The sequence below is a fragment of the Crinia signifera genome, chromosome 4, assembly GCF_055691185.1.
Source record: "Crinia signifera chromosome 4, ASM5569118v1, whole genome shotgun sequence".
Taxonomy (NCBI): Eukaryota; Metazoa; Chordata; class Amphibia; order Anura; family Myobatrachidae; genus Crinia; species Crinia signifera.
The window spans coordinates 13893037-13915372 of record NC_139220.1 but is presented as its reverse complement, the minus strand read 5'-3'; the positions used below and the strand labels follow the sequence as shown (position 1 = coordinate 13915372).

At 47.8% G+C, this 22336-nt stretch overlaps 1 protein-coding gene across 2 annotated transcripts; it reads left to right on the top strand.

Annotated features, from left to right (window-relative positions):
* Nucleotides 1–21664, top strand: SLC13A4 (solute carrier family 13 member 4). 2 transcript variants are annotated; one of them, XM_083179569.1, is made up of 16 exons: nucleotides 1–136; nucleotides 580–708; nucleotides 8540–8676; nucleotides 10357–10538; nucleotides 11017–11071; nucleotides 11849–11888; nucleotides 12492–12569; nucleotides 13406–13593; nucleotides 13721–13840; nucleotides 15713–15814; nucleotides 17364–17465; nucleotides 17579–17685; nucleotides 17918–18054; nucleotides 18673–18834; nucleotides 18949–19086; nucleotides 20624–21664. In XM_083179569.1, exons 1-16 carry the CDS (start codon nucleotides 38–40, stop codon nucleotides 20759–20761), a joined length of 1914 nt encoding a protein of 637 aa, XP_083035695.1. In that variant the 5' UTR covers nucleotides 1–37; the 3' UTR covers nucleotides 20762–21664. The 2 variants fall into 2 exon arrangements, with proteins under 2 accessions (XP_083035695.1, XP_083035694.1); XM_083179568.1 differs by having other exon boundaries at nucleotides 12489–12569.
* Nucleotides 21665–22336: the final 672 nt, after the last annotated feature.

Genomic DNA, 22336 nt, shown 5'->3' with positions numbered 1-22336 from the left:
ATTTGGCGTGGGGACCTTTCTGCCACCACGGAGGAGGATGGCGATCTGGACCGCACTTCTGAGATCAAAAAACCTCTTGCTGGTCGTCGCAATCCCCCTCCTCTTGCTCCCACTCCCGTTACTTCACCCTAGCAGCGTAAGTACCATCTCGCCGGCTGTTACCGCCACAAATAGTTTTGAATTATTTCCTTTTCCAGAATGCAAAAAAAGTTTTGTGTGTGTGCGAACTACAAGTTCCAGCATGCCTTTACAAATCAGCATAGCATCTCTGCCTGGTTGGATATACTAGGGTATGTAGCTCAAGATGGAAAGACACACAGTGGCTCTGGCAGGGCATTCTGGGATTTGTAGTTCACAAAACCTTTTTTTACAGCCATGTGGAATGTGTTGGTTGGAGAGGTGATGCACCATTGTAATTAGAACACCCTGTTGTTTTTCTATGCACCTATGTTACCTTCATCACTGTACTCCCGACAGGCCATGTTTCAAGGATTACCTCTAGCTACACGTGACTGAATGTAACTGATTGGTTTAAATGTTCTGTGTCCATGTTCTGTAATTTTCCATCTGTCCTTCCAGGAATCCTCCTGCGCCTATGTACTGATAGTAACCGCCGTGTACTGGGTTTCCGAGGCTGTGCCGCTGGGAGCCGCTGCCTTGGTGCCAGCATTCCTCTTCCCACTATTCGGGGTGCTCAAGTCTAGTGAGGTCAGCAATGTATAATGTATAAGTGACAATGCTATAGCATATTTTCCTGTCCTATCTGTATGATCAGGGGAAGCACATTTCTTTTGTACTTTTCTGAATTCTAAAGTGCAGTGGGCAAAAGTTCGAGGGGTTAGTACGGTTGCCCTGGCAACATCGGTGTCCACCTTGTGGGGTGCCTAAGGAGGTGCCCAGCTGCATACAGAGGTGCCAGCATACATTGTCAGGGCATGCCCAACTCCCAGCCTCCTCTTCACAGCTCAGGCGATGTCTGGGCATCAGTTGAGAGTGGAGTGGGCGGGAATCAGCAGGGGCCTGTCTGAGAATAGCACCCCCCACACATCAATCACTCCCCTGACTGAGCACAGCACCCCCCCACACATCAATCACTCCCCTGACTGAGCACAGCACCCCCCACACATCAATCACTCCCCTGACTGAGCACAGCACCTCCCACACATCAGTCACTCCCCTGACTGACCATGACACCTCCCACACATCACTCACACCCCTGCCTGAGCATAGCACCTCCCACACATCACTCACACCCTTGTCTGAGCATGCCCTGACTGAGCACAGCACCCCCCTCCACACACACACATCAGTCTCTCCCCTGCCTGAGCATGGCACCTCCCACACATAAATCACTCCCCTGACTGAGCACAACACCCCCACACATCAATCACTCCCCTGACTGAGCACAGCACCTCTCACACATCAATCACTCTCCTGACTGACCATGACATCCCCCATACATCACTCACTCCCCTGCCTGAGCATAGCACCTCCCACACATCAGTCACTCCCCTGACTGAGCAAAGCACCTCCCACACATCAATCACTCCCCTGCCTGACCATGACATCCCCCACACATCACTCACTCCCCTGCCTGAGCATAGCACCTCCCACACATCACTCACACCCTTGTCTGAGCATGCCCTGACTGAGCACAGCACCCCCCTCCACACACACACACACACACACACACATCAGTCACTCCCCTGCCTGAGCATGGCACCTCCCACACATCAGTCACTCCCCTGACTGAGCACAACACCCCCACACATCAATCACTCCCCTGACTGAGCACAGCACCTCTCACACATCAATCACTCTCCTGACTGACCATGACATCCCCCACACATCACTCACTCCCCTGCCTGAGCATAGCACCTCCCACACATCACTCACTCCCCTGCCTGACCATGACATCCCCCACACATCACTCACTCCCCTGCCTGAGCATAGCACCTCCCACACATCAGTCACACCCCTGACTGAGCACAGCACCTCCCACACATCAGTCACTCCCCTGACTGAGCAAAGCACCTCCCACACATCAATCACTCCCCTGCCTGACCATGACATCCCCCACACATCACTCACTCCCCTGCCTGAGCATAGCACCTCCCACACATCACTCACACCCCTGCCTGAGCACAGCACCTCCCACACATCAGTCACTCCCCTGACTGAGCACAGCACATCTTACACATCAGTCACTCCCCTGACTGAGCACAGCACCTCCCACACATCAGTCACTCCCCTGACTGAGCACAGCACGCCCCCACATGTCAGTCACTCCCCTGACTGAGCACAGCACATCTCACACATCAATCACTCCCCTGACTGAGCACAGCACCTCCCACACATCAGTCACTCCCCTGACTGAGCACAGCACGCCCCCACATGTCAGTCACTCCCCTGACTGAGCACAGCACATCTCACACATCAATCACTCCCCTGACTGAGCACAGCACCTCCCACACGTCAGTCACTCCCCTGACTGAGCACAGCACATCTCACACATCAGTCACTCCCCTGACTGAGCACAGCACCTCCCACAAATCAGTCACTCCCCTGACTGAGCACAGCACCCCCCCCCCCCCATGAGGCATCATCTGTGATTCCCTATCGGTTGTCCTGCAGTGATCGCTGGGGAATTCCACCATTACACATCTGGATGACAGAATATTAGGATTTACTCATTTTGAGGCTGATTCATAGTTCTACATAATTCACCCTAACTGCGGCCAGGATGTGGACAGGATTCCGGCTGCCAGGATTCTGGTGCTCAGGATACCTAGGCCGACATTCTGACTGCCATAAGAATGCCGGGCTGAAATTGCGAAGAGATCAGGATTCCGACGCTGGAATACTGACAGCCCACATCCCGAACATAAGTATGCCAGGATGTGTTAGGGTCAGGCCGAGGGAGGGGCGGTTAGGATTAGGCAATAGTGGGGGGACATATGGTTAGGCTGCTGTGAATAATCGGGCTATAAATACTATTTTTGCATTTTTCCGCAAAAGTGGGCACAAGGTGCATCCATTCCGTACCTGCCAGGGAATGCCCTCACTCCACCCGTGTGTTACTCAAACCCCCTCGGCTGGCGGCAACTTCTGGTCCTTGTCAGGAATCTGGGCGCACTTGCACAAATCGAGGCGCACCATTCCACCATTCCTGCAAATGGTTCCGGACAATCCCAAATTGAGCTGCCACGTTTGGGACTTCATTATCCAGGTTACCAGGGAATTGGGGAGATGTTCCTCATACACTGCAGAGGTTAACAGGTGCTGAGCGTACCTGCGGCAGGTGCAAGCAACAGTCAGTGGATGATAGGAGTGGAGCCGGAAGGGGCTAAGAGGCAGCCTAGCCTCCCCAGGAGACACTGGGCCTCATTCACACCTGTTAGCAAGACAAAACCATGCTGCACTGCAGGTGGGGAAGATGTAACGGGTGCAGCGAGAGTTAGATTTGGGTGTGGTGTGTTCAAACTGATATAAAAAGTGACTCCCACCAACAAAGGGTTTGAGGTCATTAGGCTGACACACTACTGTATAAGGTTGACATGCGTTCAGCCGACCACTGTACGTCGACATGTCTAAGGTTGACACGTGAAATAGATCAACATGGCTAAAGTCGACAGGATTGGACGGTCGACGCAAGCATTAGGTCGACAGGAAAAGGGTCAACATGGGTTCTTCTTTTATTTCATACCATACCATCCAATAGAGCGTGGAGGGAGAATAGAATAGTGTGCCAGACGCAGCGAGGCACCGTGCCTGAAGCATGGCGAGTGGACGCGGTACACTTTGATGGTAGCCATGTCGACCATGTCAATATTTGGGATAACAAACAGTGAAAAACACGTGTCGACCTTTCGACTGTCAACCTAGCCATGTCGACCTACAGTATTTCATGTCTTCATGTGTTGACCCAATGACCCACCATACCCCCACAAAGCACAGGCTGCAAAAAAAAAAAGTATATCTGTGACTTCAGGATAATGGTGACATCACGGGGGCGTGGCTACAAGATGTGACAGTAACATTTACTGTACTGGGCGAATATTAAAGGGCATCACCGCCCATCACAACGTTATATAGTAAACAAATGACAAGTTAGGAGACACATAGAGATATTATTATAATATAATCATTATTATTATCATTATGTCCCATATGCCAATGTCTGTATCACAGTCAGCTCTGTACAACGTTTTCCTTCATTCCTTTACATGAATTAATAATAATATCCCCTGACCATTGGCCCGCGAAGCACAGGCGGAGTACATGCCTGTATTTGTTATAGGAAGCAGAACATTGCAGCTCGGTGCAGAGCATTACTCCCCCAGTGGGGCGTCAGGCGGATCACAGAAAACAATGCAGCCTTTCAGTCCCGGCCACAGGAGTCCGGCCCACCTGACTATAACTGCAGAGGAGGGAGGGGGCTGGGAAATGAGGTCATCCCAGTGGGGCAAAGGTGGTACGGTTGGCAGATGCGTCACCAAGGTGACCGATGGAAACATTCTAAGGGCACAATTACGTCTCTCAGCCTGTTCAGTGCGATCACTGTACGACTCTGCTCGGCCCTGGAAACTAACCGTAGAGGGAGAGAATATTTATTTACCTGCTATGTATATATATATATATATATATATATCACTGCTCCATTCATGGGAACTGTGACTGGATGAGTGGTCACTTCTGTGAGTGTGGTCTCAGTGGAATGTCAGATTGTACCAACCCTAGGTGGCCATACACACGCAGATTTATCTTCGGATCTGGCTGGTGGGAACAAAAACATGGTTATGGATGAGAGCAAATGACAGTTGACCATTTGCTTGGAAATGCTGGAAAACTGACAAACTGTCACTCATCCATAACCATGTTTTTGTTCCAACCAGCCAGATCTGAAGATAAATCTTACTAGTGTATGGGCACAGACAACTCTGTCCTGCTGTATGCTGTCTTATCCACGCAACAAGGATCGTATCTCCCCAAGGTGCAGGGAGTGAGTAGTGCAAAGATAAATCTCTGAACACATTTGGGTTCATCTGGGACATGTAGTTCCACAGCAACAGAGAAAATGTAAAGTCACAATGTCAGGGTACTGTATAGAAGGGTGTGGGTTGTTTGGTCTACAACAACTAGGTCAACAAGCATTGGATCGACACCACTAGGTCGACAGGCAGCAAGGTCGACATGGGTCTAGGTCGACAGGAGATTAGGTCGACACAAGCATTAGGTCAACATGGGTAAGGTCGACATGGGGTTTTTCACTGTTTTTTTACCCGAACGTCGACACAGTCGACATGGACACAGTTTGAAGTGCACTGCATCCCCTCGCATCGCTCGCTACGCTGGGCACACTATTTTATTCTCCCACCAGGCCCTAGTGGATGGTAGGGTATGAAATACCGCCTGTCGGCTCAAAAAACAGTGAGAAACCCCATGTCGACCTTTTGACTGTCGACCTTGCCCATGTCAACCTAATGCTCGTGTCGACCTAATGACCTGTCGACCTAGGCGCATGTCGACATAGACACATGTCGACCTTGACCCATGTCGACGTAATGGTGTCGACCCAATGCTTGTCGACCTAGTTGCTGTAGACCAAATGACCGTATCCCTTATAGATACCCATAATAATAGCCACAATAGGAACAAGTCCCTAAACAATGCATGACGTGTATTCCGCTCCTGTAGATAACGAATGAGGACATAGCAGGAAGAGGGTTTGGTATATGGCTTTAACGGGCCACAAGACACCTGCTTGCGTTGAAATTGTAATAGACTAAAATTTAGAGGATTAATTCCTGAGATGAAAAAAAAAATTGTGCCTGAAATTAGCTGTTGAAAACTAGGAAACACTGTTGTTGACATGTTGCAGATTTTGAACACAATAAGTTACCTTTCCTAGCAACATGGAAACAAACATGTGACGGTGGGGCAAGAGTTTGAGTGACACAGGGTGGGGCAGGAGGCTGCGAGCAGGGCCGGCGCTACCCACTCAGCAGCTCCTGCAAAGCAAGGAGGCGCCATGCTGAAAAGGCGCTGTCTCCCTCCCTGCTCTGCTAAAGCTGCCTCAGCCCTCACTGTCACTGCCTCCTGCACGCCGCCCGCAGCGCCTGTCTGACAAGCAGGTTGCAGTATGGAGAGGCTGAGCAGCTCCCTGCACCACGCACACACACCTCCTCCTGCGACCTGCCCCCTCTTCCTCACGGACACTTGCGCTGAGGCATGAAGCGCTGTCTGTGAATGCCTGGATGATATGCCATGTCCCGATCCGCCCCCTACCCATTGCTCCCTGCGCCTGTCAGCTGTCAATCAAATGACGAACAGGCAGCAGCACCGCCTCCCCTTCCTTCCCTCTTCTCAGTGTGCTGTGCCAGTGCCACTGCCAGTCCTCAACACTCTGCCCCTTCTATCTCCTTCCCTCTTCTTCCATCTTCTCCTTCTCTCCCCTCCTTTCCCCCTCAGTCAGTATGCTGCACATACTTTTTGTACTGCTTTCGGATTGCATCGCGCACACATTGCATGCATGCCGTGCGATGCGATTTAGCCCATAACGTATGCAATTCTCGCAGCGTGTATGGGCACCTTTAGTGCCTGCAACATTTTGCGGACACAGCACTGAGATGGTGTATGTATACATGTACATGCACCCGAGATCCTCCATAGGATCGCATGTTGCATACGCTCCCACAATCGGGCTGCAGCTTGTTGCAATGGCAATGTGAAAGAGCGCAAAATGTATGGTTTGCAGGAGGGCACCGGACACCTTAGCACCGGCCCTGGCTGCGAGACACACGGTGGGGCATGAGTTTGAGAGACACAGGGTGGGAAGGATAGCAGACACATGGGAGATGAGGCTGGAGACACACAGGTGAGGATAAGACACAGAAGGCAGGAATGGGGTTGGGGAGACACAGAGGGATGGGGTCCCCAAACATAAGTGTCCCGGGCCCCAAGATTCCTGTGGCCACCCCCTGGGTACACCACTTGAAGTATAGTTCATAATGATGTAAAACATTTCTAGCTACAGACTACTTACCACGTTTTGGCAATTTCTCGATCCAGTTCCATTTTTTATTCCCAGCTCAATAATCCTTCACAGCTACGCGATTATACTCGCTGAGGAATTCCACGGAGGCATCTAACGTCCGTGATATTATATTGCAGGGAGAACATTTCTCCATCCAGTACATAACTTTTAATTATTCATTATTAAATACAAAGTCACACAGACCACATATCCGTTATCCTCCGCGTGCTTCCGCGTCACATGATCTGTATCAGCGGCAGCCGTGGCGCATTAACGCGTCCTGCTGTGACGCTCATTGCTGGGTTGTAGAATGTGCTAATTATATGCCGATTATTTACAGAGATACGAATGGACAGTGCCCATTGGTGCGTTCTATAATGATAGAAGTACAATTGCTGTATTATAGAGCGCGCTTCCATATGCCCAAAACCTTGTAATGGAAAGAACGCACCCTGTCCAAAATATACTAAAGCTCTGTTAAAGAATGGAAATTCTTACATATGGTTTTGTAAATGTTCCAAAGTCATGAGACCAAGCGGAATTTGTCCTATACGTTCTCTTACAAGTCTGTCATTCTAAATTAGTATTTTACTCCTCTTCTGTATAAGCCAACAGGCATCATATTCAGGGGTGACTGGACATTGTCAGCAAACAAGGCCTTGGCTAGATGTTGGCCCATCAGGAGTCTTCCCTGTTAGCCCTATGGTCAATGGGAAGTTTCCTGGTGGGTGACCGTATATCCAAGGCCTTGTTCGCTGACATGTGCCGCCCCCTCCCCCAATGACAGACAGCCAATCACTCTCATTACATTGTCCCCATTCATTTTTAATTCCATCTCTGCAAACTCAGGCGAGCCTGCTTGGCATGTGTGGATGGCATCACATGATGCCAGCGCCTGCCCCCAAATTCGTCAGGAAGCGTCCATTAGAAAAGTAAGTCCAGGCTTACTATTTATTACGAACAGAGGAAAAATCATGTGACGGTGAGTAACGGCGGCGTTTAACTGCTCGGTCTGAATGACCCCCTTAGCACCCTATGCTTATGCCAGTTTACATTGGGCTAACGCAAGCATCTATGCGGCTTCAAGCCCGAATCAACCCTGCCCACTGTTTTCCCCTCTACAGCCACATCATTAATACCGGCCCTTCTAACTGGTGCAAGAGGTTCCTATGGAGTAGGATTCTCTCCTCTGTATACACGACTCAGACTAGCACGGAAATAATATAATAGGAAGCAGGTGGCACGCTAAAGATAGAAAGGGGAGATGTATCAAGCCGTGGCGAGAGATAAAGCTACAGGGGGTCTACAACATGGGCAGGAGGCAGCTCTCTGCATTACTAACTAGAAACTCCCATTTCCTGCACAGATCGGTCTCACTCAGAATCGCCAAGAGATGCGCGAAAACGTGTAACTTCACTTCTGCGCATTATGCTAGGACGCGCTATTTGTGCCCATCTACGGAGCTCCGAATGAGACCCTTAATGTGACGGTTTCTCCCGACAGGTGGCTGCGGAATACGTGAAGAACACGACGCTGCTGCTGATGGGGGTCATCTGTCTGGCAGCGTCGGTGGAGAAATGGAATCTGCACAAGAGGATTGCGCTTAGAATGGTGATGTTGTCTGGTGCAAAGCCGGGCATGTGAGTATACGTCAGCGGGACCCTTATATACAGATACGTCTCATATTATAAACAGTATTATACAGTAACTATGCAATATACTGCACCATACAGTATTGTAATGCTACATCAGATAATGCCATTGTGATGTCACTGCAATCACAAGCGACAAAATGATTCCATATTGAGAAGAAACGGAACAAATATCCGTTACAATTATATTACAGCCTGAGGGCCAGATGTACTTAGTGATAAAATGGAGAGTGATAAACCGCCAGCCAATCAGCTCCCAGCTGCCATGTCACAGACTGTGTTTAAAAAATGACAGGTAGGAGCTGATTGGCTGGCTGTTTATCACTCTCCATTTTATCACTTTTCAAAGCTTAGTTCATCTCGCCCAATATCTGTGATATATGATACATGATTCCTCCACCTTTCCTGTCATGCTGTTCCCCACTCCCTCTCCCCCCAACCTAGTAACAGGACCCCACAATCAGCTGTTCATCTGTGGGTTTTGGGAGCCACACATTAAACACTTCACAGGTTCTTTAGCCCGAGGTGGCTGTTAAATTACTCTCCAACCATGGGAGTCATCTACCATATGACTTAATGATGCCATGCCCTCTCATAACTATGGGCATCTTAGATCCTGGAGGTGCACAAGCACCCGCAGTACTGCCTGTGATGCGATTACACCGTTTACTGGCCACCAGGCACTGCAGGCTTCATATACTGGGTAGCTGAGCACTGTATAGGTTATATCTGTTGACATGTGACCTTGCCAGCCAATCCCGGGAGTCTTGGTTTCACATTGATGCAAGATAGAGAAGCCCCAAGACACTGTCTGCCCATTACTAAAGCCAGAACGGCATACACTCCAAAATGACCTATTCCATTAGGTACAGAATGCTCTGTTCCTGGTCTTCCCTAGTTACAGAGGTGGGACTCCTCCAGCACAGTCCAAAATTCAAAGAGGGGGGGGGGGGTCACATCAACTGTCAGTGATTCCAGGACAATGATGTTTGGAGTGGCAGTAGGTGTGGCTCCCCTTTTTGAATATTGGACAGTGGTGCAGCCCCACCTCTCTAACTGCCACTGGCAGGGAAGTCCAGAAACAGAGCATTTTTTTACCTAATGGAATGGGTCATGTTGGAGGGTATGGAACGGTGAAATTGCTGAACAAATGTTATTTATTAGGAGTAAATTCACTAATACCCCTTTCCCACCAACTTAAAAATCCTGTTTTTTTTGTTAGTGGAAATGGTGACAAGGAAAAAATTCCGGGATTCTTACCCGGGAACCAAAGAGGGTTTTTAGTGGGTTAAACCTGGGTAATGAGCAGTGGAAATGGTTCTTACCCGGGTTTTTTGACCCGGACAGGGAAGGCTGCCATTGCGCATTTGCCTTCCGCTGCCTGTCTGTCTGCCGCTGACAGCCAGCCCCCTGTAGGTGCCCGCCCACCCATTGCTGACCAGCCCTCCCTTCATAAGTGGCTGCTTGTCCTCCGCCCATTGGTGAGCCCCACACTGGTGCCCCCCCCCCCCCCACCACCTGCTGCCCTACTTTCTCTGTTTCCCTTTTCATTGGAAAAGGGATCAACCATGGAAAAATATGGGAAAACAGGGCAGTGGAATCGGAGACCATGGAGGGGATCCACCAAAATCCCGGGTCATAATCCTGACTCATTTCTACTCTGCTCAGGCTCTTGATGTGTTTCATGTGCTGCACCGCCCTGCTCTCCATGTGGCTGTCCAACACCTCGTCCACGGCCATGGTGATGCCCATCGCGGATGCGGTTCTGCAGCAGCTGATAAGCGCCGATGAGGAGCATGAGGGGACGGTGGCAAACGGCTCTGCAGCTGTGGAGAACGGACAGCAGAAAGGTGACTGCACTTTTGTGGTAATCGCAGATAGTACATAATACTCTGGGGCATGTGCATCAATAATCAGAGAGAGAGGCAAAGTAGAGAGAGATAAAGTAGCACGGGAAGAAAGAATGTCTTCTTCTCCTCTTCCTCATCTTCTTCTTCTCTCAACGTGTCCGAAGCAGTATCCACTCAAAAACGATGGAGTACGTGGCAAGGGTCCTAATATTGGGAACTGTGATTGGTGATGATGTAGGTTTATAAATGTGACTACGCTGCCTGGTTCCAAGACTGTATAGATCAGTATTGATGTAGTATTTCCAAATTATTATACATCAATACATCGTCTGCAGCCAGTCCAGCAGAAGCCTGACGTCTGACTCTAGGAGAGGCGTATCAAGCCTTGGAAGTGAGATAGACTGGACTTTATACTGATATGGTTAGGCTGAAAACTCTGGATAATGACACCATTTCTGACATGTTCTTGGCATTTCAGGTGGGAAAGAGAAGCCGAACCAGCCATCAATTGAACTTATCTTCATCAACGAGGAGTAAGACCAAACTAATCCATAAATGAGAAGATCTCTCCATGTTGCTCATAGTTTCCTGGCCTTGCTGAAGCCCTTTTACCCCGCGTCCGAGTTTGCCAACACCATGCCTCAGCTAGGAAGGCACAGCTACCCACCTGAGCGTCTCAGTCAAATACATACATCAGCTTTGTCTATGTGCACATAACTTTGGAAATGATCAGTCTGTCCCTCTAAATACACCTAAACTATGACCTAGCCATCAAAGGCATCATGCACTAATATACTTGGTCTGTAATCTCGTATAACGTTACATAGAGATCCAATTGTCTCCACCATCTCCCAGTGTCAGTGCAACAGAGGACCCTGCTACTTCCACTATATAAGTCTCAGTCTACAATGTAAAGACGGGGCCCCTTTGTACTAAGCATTGGAGAAAGAAAAAGTACCAGCCAAGCAGATCCTAAATGCCATGTTACATGCTACATTGGAAAAATGGCAGTTGGGGGCTGATTGGCTGCTACTGTATTTCTCTCCACTTTATCTCACTGATACTAATCTTTTGAAATACTGTGTAGTGTAGTCAACATTTTTCTAAATATCTCTAGAATTATTAATAGTTATTTTTATAGCACCAGCATACTCATCCATACAGTACCTGCAATAGATAAAGGCAGATAATAAAAGGCGCCCAGACCCCAGACAACCAATAGTAGCTGAGAGGAATTAATACTTGTTATTAGGGCAGATGTAGAAAGAATGATTATAATCAATTGCTTGTCTAATTCATTTACCTTCTAGGGCCACAGCCAAGGATCTGAGCAAACTCATCCAGAGCAAGGTAACAACGTCTAAAGTCTACTACTAGATTTCCATGCAAAATTCCCATTTCAGGAGCCTGTATCTTGTGAGGACGGATCTATTTAGTTAAAAGAGTCCGGCTCCCAATATCCCCCGTTGTAGAAACTGAGACTAGGCTTGGGTATTGCATAAGTTTAGCTGTGAAAGTGCTTGTGTTCATGGAGAAGGTTAAGCATACCATAATATATACACAAACAGAATACAATCGGTACTGCACTTTCTAAGCTCAAATTCTCCCACCTGATCTTTAAGGCTCCTATCTCTTCTTCCTGGCTGCTGCTCTCTGGCCCAGATCCACAGCAAATTTGGTAGAATAAGTTACTGCCACTGGGCGTGTGCAGCATGTATAGCAACCTTAATGATTTATTGGGTACTTCTAATTGCTGCAAAGGAAAATCTGTGATGTTTATTTCCACCAGTTATTGGAGAATGGTCCAAACGGGCCGCCTGTAGGTATTGCTCACAATTAAGTTGACCCCATAAATTTAATAATGAGAAATGGTTCTTTCTGGGAAATGCTTTGTTTTTTTTTTTGTTGTGTTTAATTAGTGATTCTCTGTTTAAATCTGTCCTCTTTCAGCAGAATCTCAACGGTGTGCATATGATTGCCAATCCCATGAGTTTTGTGAAGCCTCCCGCCAATGGGCAGTCTCTACCTCAGGTATACACTGCTGGCTCCTAAAGTGCCCGAACCTCGATGATTTTGTAGGTGTATCCTACAGAAATCCAGCCAGTCACCAGGCAAATCTAGATGAATAAATTCACTTACTCACATATATTTTATTGGTATATCTATGGCAATAAACAAAGGATCTGCCATTTTACGGTGTCTGGGACTCCCCCTGTCACCATCTGCCTCCCCCTGCCTCTCCCTTTCACACTCTGCTTCCCCCTGCCTCTCCCTGTCCCCCACTCCCATGTTGCATACTGTGAACTTGTGTTAGGATCGAGGAGAGGGCCCCAAATTGTATTTTGGCACCTGGGCCAACCACCCACAAGTTTCGACACTGGATCTGCCAACCAGCTGTAGAAGAAGCACTTAAACTATTAACTGTGATCACAGATTGCTATTAACTTCCTACAAGTACTGTTCCTAGTCTAGCACTGTGATATGGACAGCAACACCAGAAGGAGACCAGCCATTATTCCCAGGGGTAGGGGAACGTCCATGGGTCCACGGCATGCCCCTTCCCTCCTAGGATGCTACACACAGAGAAGTGCCACATGCAAACAATGCAATCCGGATGCTAAATTTTTGCCATAAATTAATCAAAGTCAATCAATATTTTTGGGGAATACATAAGATTTGGGGGGTCTAGGTACTAATTCCTGGAAAGAGATAAAATAAATGACATCAAAACCAAAAGGTCTTACAGAACCCACCACATAGCCTACACCCGTGTCCAATACCGCTGCCCTGTAAGATCATAGAACTCTCCTTCTGTATTATAGCGGTTATATTTTGGAACCCAATCAGGTGTAAATTATTTATTTCAGACACAGATTCTGGTTCTTCCATCGGCTGAGTGCAGAGACCCAACGGAAAAAGGAAAATATAGGTCCAGACACGACCACATGATCTGCAAGTGCCTGTCACTAAGTGTCTCCTACGCGGCCACCATCGGTGGCCTCACCACCATCATTGGGACATCCACCAGTCTCATCTTCCTGGAGCACTTCAAGAAGTAGGCATCCCGGAGGAAAGGCCCAGGAGATAGATGTCATTCCCTATCACCTGGCTTCATTGTCAAACTCTGGAAATGGTCCCAAAAAAATTCTGTTGCACTTATATATTCCATTCTTGCATTCCAGCCGCTACCCGGATGCCGAGGTGGTCAATTTTGGCACTTGGTTTGTGTTCAGCTTGCCCATTACAGTGATCGTCCTGCTGCTGACCTGGGTGTGGATGCACTGGCTTTTCCTTGGTTGCAAGTGAGTTGGCAACATCAGTCTGTCTTGTCTGTTGTATGAAATGCAACCCCCCATTAGGGGTTCGGCAAAGTCAACGTGTCAAAATAAGAATGATGACATGGTCCTTATGTCGACATTCAGTATGTCAACATGCTCAGCATGTCAACTAAATAGTGCTCCGGCGGGGCATCACTGTGCTCATCCCTAACCTTAATTCTGACCCGAACCCTAAACGAGATCCAGGCAACGGGTCTACAGCAAAAAGGTACCATTAGGTCGACAAATAAAAAGGTTGACAAGCAAAAAGATTGACATGTAAAAAGGTCGACATTCAAAAAGGTTGACACAAACATTAGGTCGAGGGTGTCTAGGTCGACAGTCAAAAGGTCGACATGGGGTTTTTCACTTTTTGCTTGTCGACCTAATGATGTTGACCAAATGGTTGTCTACCTTTTTGCTGTAGACCCCTTGTCCCAATTCCCCCTAAACATAACCCTAACCCTCCCACTGCAGTCTAACCCTAATGTCGGCATTCCGCAGACTGTTGACATATTGTAAATGTAGACAATCTGTACATGTCAACAATGTCAACATGACAGTATATTTGTGATGTATAAAGAATTCTATTACTTAGACCATACATCTATTGGCCAATCCTAGGGATGGTCATTGGTAGGTCTTCCATTGATGATCACCATCGATAGTCCCATTGATAGGTAACCTTGATGGTGTGATGCTATCTGCAAGGGAACCATTGATAGTTTCACCCAGCGATGGTCACTCTGTTTTACAATTCAGTAGGTTGTGGGCCAATGAGAGCTTGGGGCGGGGTTGTGTGAGACTGTCAGGGGTGGGGCTAAGCTCAGTGTCCCGGCCCTTTTAAAAAAAAATTATTGCTTGTTCATCATCGATGATGAGAAACCATCTGGTTCTCCCCATCAATGGCAAAAGTATTCAACAATGATCATATATCATCGATGATTTTGATGTTGATGGCCATCCCTAGCCAATTCCCTATTCTGATGATCCGATCCCTTAACTTGCAATGATCAGCAATTTTCTGGCATGTTTAAACTCTCAGACTCGACAATTTCAATCATTTTTGGGTCGGAATCGGTGTAATGAGGATCTGCAACATGTTTAATTTTGCCGATGACCCCACCCAGTCACAGGCAAAACGGCAAAATTGGTGTAATTGATCGAAGATATATATATGGGCACCATTAGCCAGGCATCACCATTACCCATCCATTAGACAATCGATGTTCATTGTCCTTAGATGTGGCAAAAGATCTGCGGCACAGATACAGCTGTATCCAATACACAGAGCTGAGATTATCTGTTGTTGCAAAATGAAACAAAGCTGCGCAGAAGAGTTCTGTTAAATCTGAGTCATTTATAAAGTGGCCGCACACTGAGATAAGGGGGCAGATGCTGGGGTGACGCGGGGTGATCTACACATGAAGGGTCCGACCACTGGGGTGGAAATGATTCATTCAATGTAAGAATGTCCTTATAGGACCCTGATGATTAATTGTACTGTAGATTTGTGGATAGAGTAGTAACACAGATATTATCCCACAGGGAACGACGTTATATAGACGACATCTGCCAATGTCGTATTGTCCAATTTATTGAGGCTTAAACTTAATTTCCAATAAATGGCGGATGCAGTGCAGCACCTTGCCAGACACGTAACGAGGGGACACCGTACACTAATTGGGGTTCCATCGTAACGAGGGGACACCGTACACTAATTGGGGTTCCATGTGCTTTGACACCATAAAAACCCCATTAAAATGGTGTGTTGACTTTTTTGCGGCAACCATTTTCTGCTGACCACTGTGCCACCGATGCGGCCTATCAGAGACCCTCACTGTAATTCCATTCCAGCTTCAGGGAAACCTGCTCGATGAGTAAGAAGAAGAAGACCAGACAGGAGGAGGCGTCCGAGAGACGGATCCAGGAGGAATATGAGAACTTGGGGACAATGAGGTACTCGCTATTTTGGATGCTATGAAATAATATTGGTAATTACATCGTTTGATAATGGCTTATCTATCAAGTGACACAAATCGGTATCTGCGAGCCTGCAAAAAAATCATTTGATGGTTGGTGACCAGTGTCAGTCACATCCATTTGCATGTTGCTGCGGGCAAAACGCTCGGTGCGGGGGGGGGGGGGGGGTCGGGCGTTCGCTCGCTAGCCCGGCAGGTGGTATTTAAGGGCTCGTAGGAAGCTTTTTATGATGCTTAGCGAGTTAAGCTGAATCGGGCCCTTAGTGTATTCTCTGGGACCCACTCACTGATGACTCAGGTTACTACCAACAGAGAGCCACGCCGGGCCTCGGTATTCATTTTGGGTGTGGCCAAAAAGGCACTAAAAATAATATAATATAAAAAAATATATAATTGTGGGGTTGCTTTGCGCGCTCCACAGGGGGTGCCATTCTAATTTTTTTTGGGGGGGGTGGAAGGTCAGGAGAGCTTCCCGGGAGCCAGCTAGTCCCCTCTTTGTCGCATCATGAGCCACACTTGTACTCGGTGACGGCCTGCGGAGGAAGATTGCTCGTGCAGAAACGACTTTTCATATTGCAGTCAGCAATAATTGTAATACAGTAAAGAGACGTTGAAGGGGTCTATCCCCCCCCCCCCCCCTCCTACTCAGGTCTTGAATTGTACAAAAACCTATAACTGTTGGAAATATGGGTATGGAGGCAAGACCCTATCACCAAACAGTAGTATACCCGTAATCTTGGTCCACAGAGAAAGCTCAGCTGCTGCCCTGTGAAGGCCCCTTAATTACTAATACCCCTTTCACACCAGAAAATGCAGGGGCTTACCCGGGAATACAGCCCAGTGCTCAAGCAGGGACATTCCTGGGTTGGCCCCTTTCACACCGGCCTAGTCCCTGCATTTTCTGGTGTGAGGGGCAGTGGGGTCCAGGCAGCAGGTGGCGGGGTCCAGATTGCGCAGATCCGGGCAGCGGTGGCTGGGCGCTTGTATCGCTATTTGACGGCCAGCGGGGCGGGAGAATTTGAAAACATTTTGAAAAGACTGGCGCTGATTGGCTGGGAGCCTCCGGCCAGTCTTTTCAAATCCAGCAGCGCTTCCCGCCCCGCTGCCCGGCAAATAGCGCTACAAGCGCCCAGCTGCCACTGCCCAGATTCCCGCAGTCTGGACCCTGGACCCCACCACCCGCTGCCTGGACCCCCTGCCCGCCGCCCAGACCCCACTGGCCGGATTGGACCTGCTGCCCGGATCGGACACTGCCACCCGCAGCTGGTAGCAAGCTGGGATGCTGGGTAAGTACCTTTCACACCGGCCTGTATCCTGGGCTGGTCCAGGGAGTAACCCTGCCATCTAGCAGGGTTGAATTCCCGGTAAATTTTCCCAGGAATTTGGCCTGGGAACCTTGCACACCAGTGCTAGTGTGAAAGGGGTATAAGGTGGGAGTTCTCTTGAAGATGGGATGTTGCCGTGGGCAACCAATCAAATTCTGTTATCCCGTCTTAGTAAATAAACCCCTTTGTGTCTCTCTCCAGCTACCCAGAAAAGGTGACGGTCTTCTTCTTCATCCTGATGACTGTCCTCTGGTTCACCCGGGAACCCGGGTTTGTGCCCGGCTGGGAATCCTTATTTGAGAAGTAAGTATGGATATTTAGTTGAGTAAAGACTAGACCTCCGACATCTAATCTAGGCAACTGCCTGGGGCACCTCTAAGACCACCAGTCCCTGAATTCTACAATGCTTGTTGTAGGAAGGGATACAGGACAGACGCTACCGTATCAGTGTTCCTGGGATTCCTGCTCTTTCTTATACCATCCAAAAGACCCCAGTTTACCTGCTTTGGAAAAGGGGAATCAGGTGAGAACATTAAAGGTTCTGGTAGAACTTTTAGGGAACACGGTCACTTATTGCTGCACGAGTTTAAGTTATACTTCATATATATGTGGGATCCGTCATATCCTATTATATTTATTATAGCTTCTTATGTTTGCATAAAAAAGGGGAAAGAGAGGGGTCCTAAACTGAATGTCCGAGAAGCCGGTACATCGGGTTCGCAGTTTGATATTCTTCATGTAGTTCTCATCACTAGGACACAGCAAGGAGAGAGAAAAAGACGGACCACACTTGGGCGGCCCAATGTTGACCTGGCCGGAGTTCCAGAAACATATGCCCTGGGAGATTGTGGTGTTGGTTGGAGGAGGTTATGCGTTGGCAGCTGGGTGTAAGGTAACTGTCACATCACCTGATCCACCAACCAGACCTAGAACAAAAAATGGTTTCAGAAATCTTTGATGTCTTTGGTGAGGGTGTTTCAGAACTTCGTAACTGTTCCAGGCCAGAGCCAGACCATCCCGTGGCCCAGGGGCCAGTTGGCATTGAGGAGGCCAGTCTGTATACAGTCTCGTAAGGTGTTGGTAAAACCTGTTTTGGTGACCTCAAGAAGCTCTAGGCTTGCGGCAATTCTTGGCAAACTAGGACCGTCTAGAACAGTGGTTCCCAAACTCGGTCCTAAATGACCCAAAACAGCTCACGTTTTCCAGGTCACTGGAATTTTCCAGGTCATTTGTAAATTTGTGAGGCGACCTGGAACACGAGCACTGTTGGAAATCCTTGAAGACCAAGATTGGGACCTACTGATCTAGAATAACTGTGTAGACTACTAGACATCAATGATTTATGGTTATTTCTATCATTTATTTTACAATGTGTTCTTGTGCTTCTTGTTCTTCACAAAACACCACCATTAATAGGAAGGGTGATCTATGGGTTGGGTGACGTTGGCATGAAGGGATAATGTAAGGCTTAGTCCCTCCATAATAGACAAGCATCTGGTGTCCGTTGCAGACGTCTGGCCTCTCGGCTTGGATTGGGCGTCAGATGGAATGTCTCAGCAGCCTCCCGTCCTGGTCCGTCAGCCTCCTGGCCTGTGTGCTCGTCTCAGGTGTGACGGAATTCGTCAGTAACCCGGCCACCATAACCATATTCTTGCCCATATTATGCAGCCTGGTAAGTAGTCCTCACCGGCATGAGGTCAACGAACATGAAAATGTGGCCAAACTCTTATAATTAGCGTCTAATCAAGTCACTTTATTAATAGTATTGTGTTTGTTTCTCTGGCAGTCTGAGACTCTACACATTAACCCACTATACACCCTGATACCAGTTGCCATGTGCATCTCGTTTGCCGTGATGTTACCGGTGGGGAACCCACCCAACGCCATTGTGTATAACTACGGGCACTGCCAGATCAAAGACATGGTGAGACTGATACGTTCTCTTTCCTCACATCGGAAACTGTCACATAGTAACTATAAATGAATGCAGAATATTTCTAGATTCATTGTGCGGCTCTAGCGACAAAATGGCTGCCTCAGGGTGTGTAGACTTACAGGGGTTAACAATTGAACCAATCAAAAGAATTTTGTAGTCGGTGCAAATCAGACCCGGACCCTCTCTGACCCTCTCACTGATCAGCGACACAATTCGGCTGATCAAGGCCGCATTGACGTCACAATAACTGGGCCGGCCAGCGTTATTTTCTGACACTACTAGAAAACAGTTGGTTACCACACCCAATCGCCGGCCTCCTGGCAGTCAAGCTCTGGCCGCTTTGCATTTAGGATCCATACACCTCTTCTGTTGCTATTCACCCTTGTGCATGTGCTATACATATGGTACACGCGCAGTTATTCAATAGTCCCTTGATTTGCAAATTCTCAGTCATATTGTGTTTCAGAGCGAACGAGCACATTTACTAACATAAAAATCAATATAACATTATTGTCTATTAGTAAATGTGTCTTTTTTAGCTCCTAACACTAAGCATCATTTTAGATGGACCACAGAAGAAATTCAGGTTTTTGCTGTTCTGTGGATGGAAATTGTTGTTGACCACAATGGAGGACACACTGAACAATTGCAGTGCTGTTCAAGCGCTTTGCATTGCAACAGCGCCACCTGGTGTCAACATTATTTACTGTTTTTTTTTTTAAATATATACAATGGGTGAAATTTTATAAAATGAGAGATTCAGAAAGTGAGAGATTTGGTAAGAAATCTCCATTTTTTTTTAAAGCGGTAATCATTTACACTTCAAAATCGCACTGGTTTTGCAGTGTAGATGATTGCCGCTTTAAAAAAAAATGGAGATTTCTTACCAAATCTCTCACTTTCTGAATCACTCATCCTACTACATTTCCCCCAATGTGTTGTATCCAAGGGTATAGAAAAGAAACAATCCTACCGGTATTATGCTTGAAGTGTGATAAACTTTTTCAATGTGTCAGCATTTAGGGAAAAATAAATGGTTCTTTTATTAAACACTGCAGTTCCGACTTAGCAATGGTAAATGATGCAGTAGAAGTCTTAAAGCTGAGTCCGTAAATGCTGTTGGGGCCAGTGAAGCTCCACACCCAGAAAATAGGGCCATCAAGCCAGTCCCCAAACAGATTCAGGATGGCAACCATGCTTAGAGGGCGCTGCCACCGTAATCATAGAAGCAGGCCTGCACATGAGCAGCACAGATACCATAACATGGGCGGTATCTATAAATCATGGGGTTTCTGGACGTCTCAGAACTAGGCCCAATGTACACAGCTGTACAGCCGGGATGTTCAAAGTAAGATATATAAACATCAGGCTCTTAACAAAGGGACATTTGGACAATGGATACACATTTTGTTGCCAGGTGGCAAATTAATTAATTGAAAAGTGCTACAATTGTTTTCTACCATGATGTCTATATGCTATGCGCATACACAGATCATTATTCTGATGTCTTCTCACCCTACCCCAGGTGAAGGCCGGCCTGGGAGTGAACATCATTGGCTTGGGAGTCATCATGGTGGCCATTAACACGTGGGGCATCAGCCTCTTCCAGCTGAACACTTTTCCCGCCTGGGCCATGATTCATAATACCACGGAGCACTTGTGAACGTACCGGGTTATCCGAGTGAGCGGGACGGCCCTTCTGGAGTGAGGGCGCGGAACGTGCCCCGCCGCTGACCCAGCTGCACACCAAAGGATCATTGACCACTATGATATTTAATGATATACTTGAAAGATATTTGGGTCATACGCACTTTATGTCACCCGCCTCCCTAAAACGTGCGACCAGCAGGCTCGGCTTTCAGGCTGCCAGGATACTACTGGTGGCATGCGCCACGTCTCATGTTTGCCTGGTGGATCTGGAAACTCTTCCAGGTGTGTCCACCAAAGCTTTACCTTCCTCTAGTTACTGTCAATGGCCTATTAATATTGAATGTGTTATTTTGTAGCTTGCGTAGACTCGGCAATCTAAAGAACGAACCTAAAAATAATTAGCGCTGCATCAGACTGGCACCAATGTTTTACACAGACTAATACTGGTGCATATAGGAGGGATTAGAGCAGGGCTGGGCAATTGCGGCCCTCCAGATGTTGATGAACTACATATCCCAGCATGCCTTGCATCAGTTTCAGCATGGCCACATAGCAAAACTAATGCAAAGCATCCTGGGATGTGTAGTTCATCAGCCCGTTACTGGTCCAGCACGTGGGGCGGGTTTAAAGCTCTACCACCTGGTATTATATTCTTCTCTGACGTTCCTGATCCGGGCCGGGGACTGCTCCGCTATCAGTGTGTTATTACCTTGCTTTATTCCCCATCCAGCTGGTTTGAGATGAACTGGACAGAAGTGCGACAGGCAGCACATTATATATATTATACCTCCCTGGACAATGTGATTTCCGCTGTGTAATAATAGCACGGCTGTGATTTGGGATATACTGTATCTGTAACTGGCGGCTGCTTTGAGAAGTCCAAACAAATGTAGATTATATTTTGTTAAACAAACTAGTTCTAGGATCTCTGCTCATTTATCGGCAATTGTTTAGTTGTGCCTCATTTCAGGGTGCGGCATCAATAAGAATGGGGGGCGGAATGGGGGTGTCCACCAAAACATTGTGGTGCATACTCATGGTCACTGTGTACATACCACGGACCGACACAGTGACCCCATATACACCCTGCTGAGCAACAAAATGACCGTTACACACCCAGAGATACACAATAACCCCATATACACCCCACTTAGACAGTGACCCCATATACATCCCGCTGAGCAACACAATGCCAACCAATGGACCCAGAGATGCACAATAACCCCATATACACCCCACTGAGACACAGTGACCCCATATACATCCCGCTGAGCAACACAATGCCAACCAATGGACCCAGAGATGCACAATAACCCCATATACACCCCACTGAGACAGAGTGACCCCATATACACCTTGCAGACTCACACAGTAACCCCATATATACCCCTTGAGCAGTGGTTACCCATTAAAAACCCCACTGAGAAACACAGTGCCAGCTTTCACACACAGATGCACAATCACCCGATATACACCCCACTGAGACAGAGTAACCCCATATACACCTGCAGACTCACACATAGGGTGGCCAATCCCGGGATTTGGCCCCCAAAACGCTGGTATTTCAATCCCGGGATTGGAGTTTCCA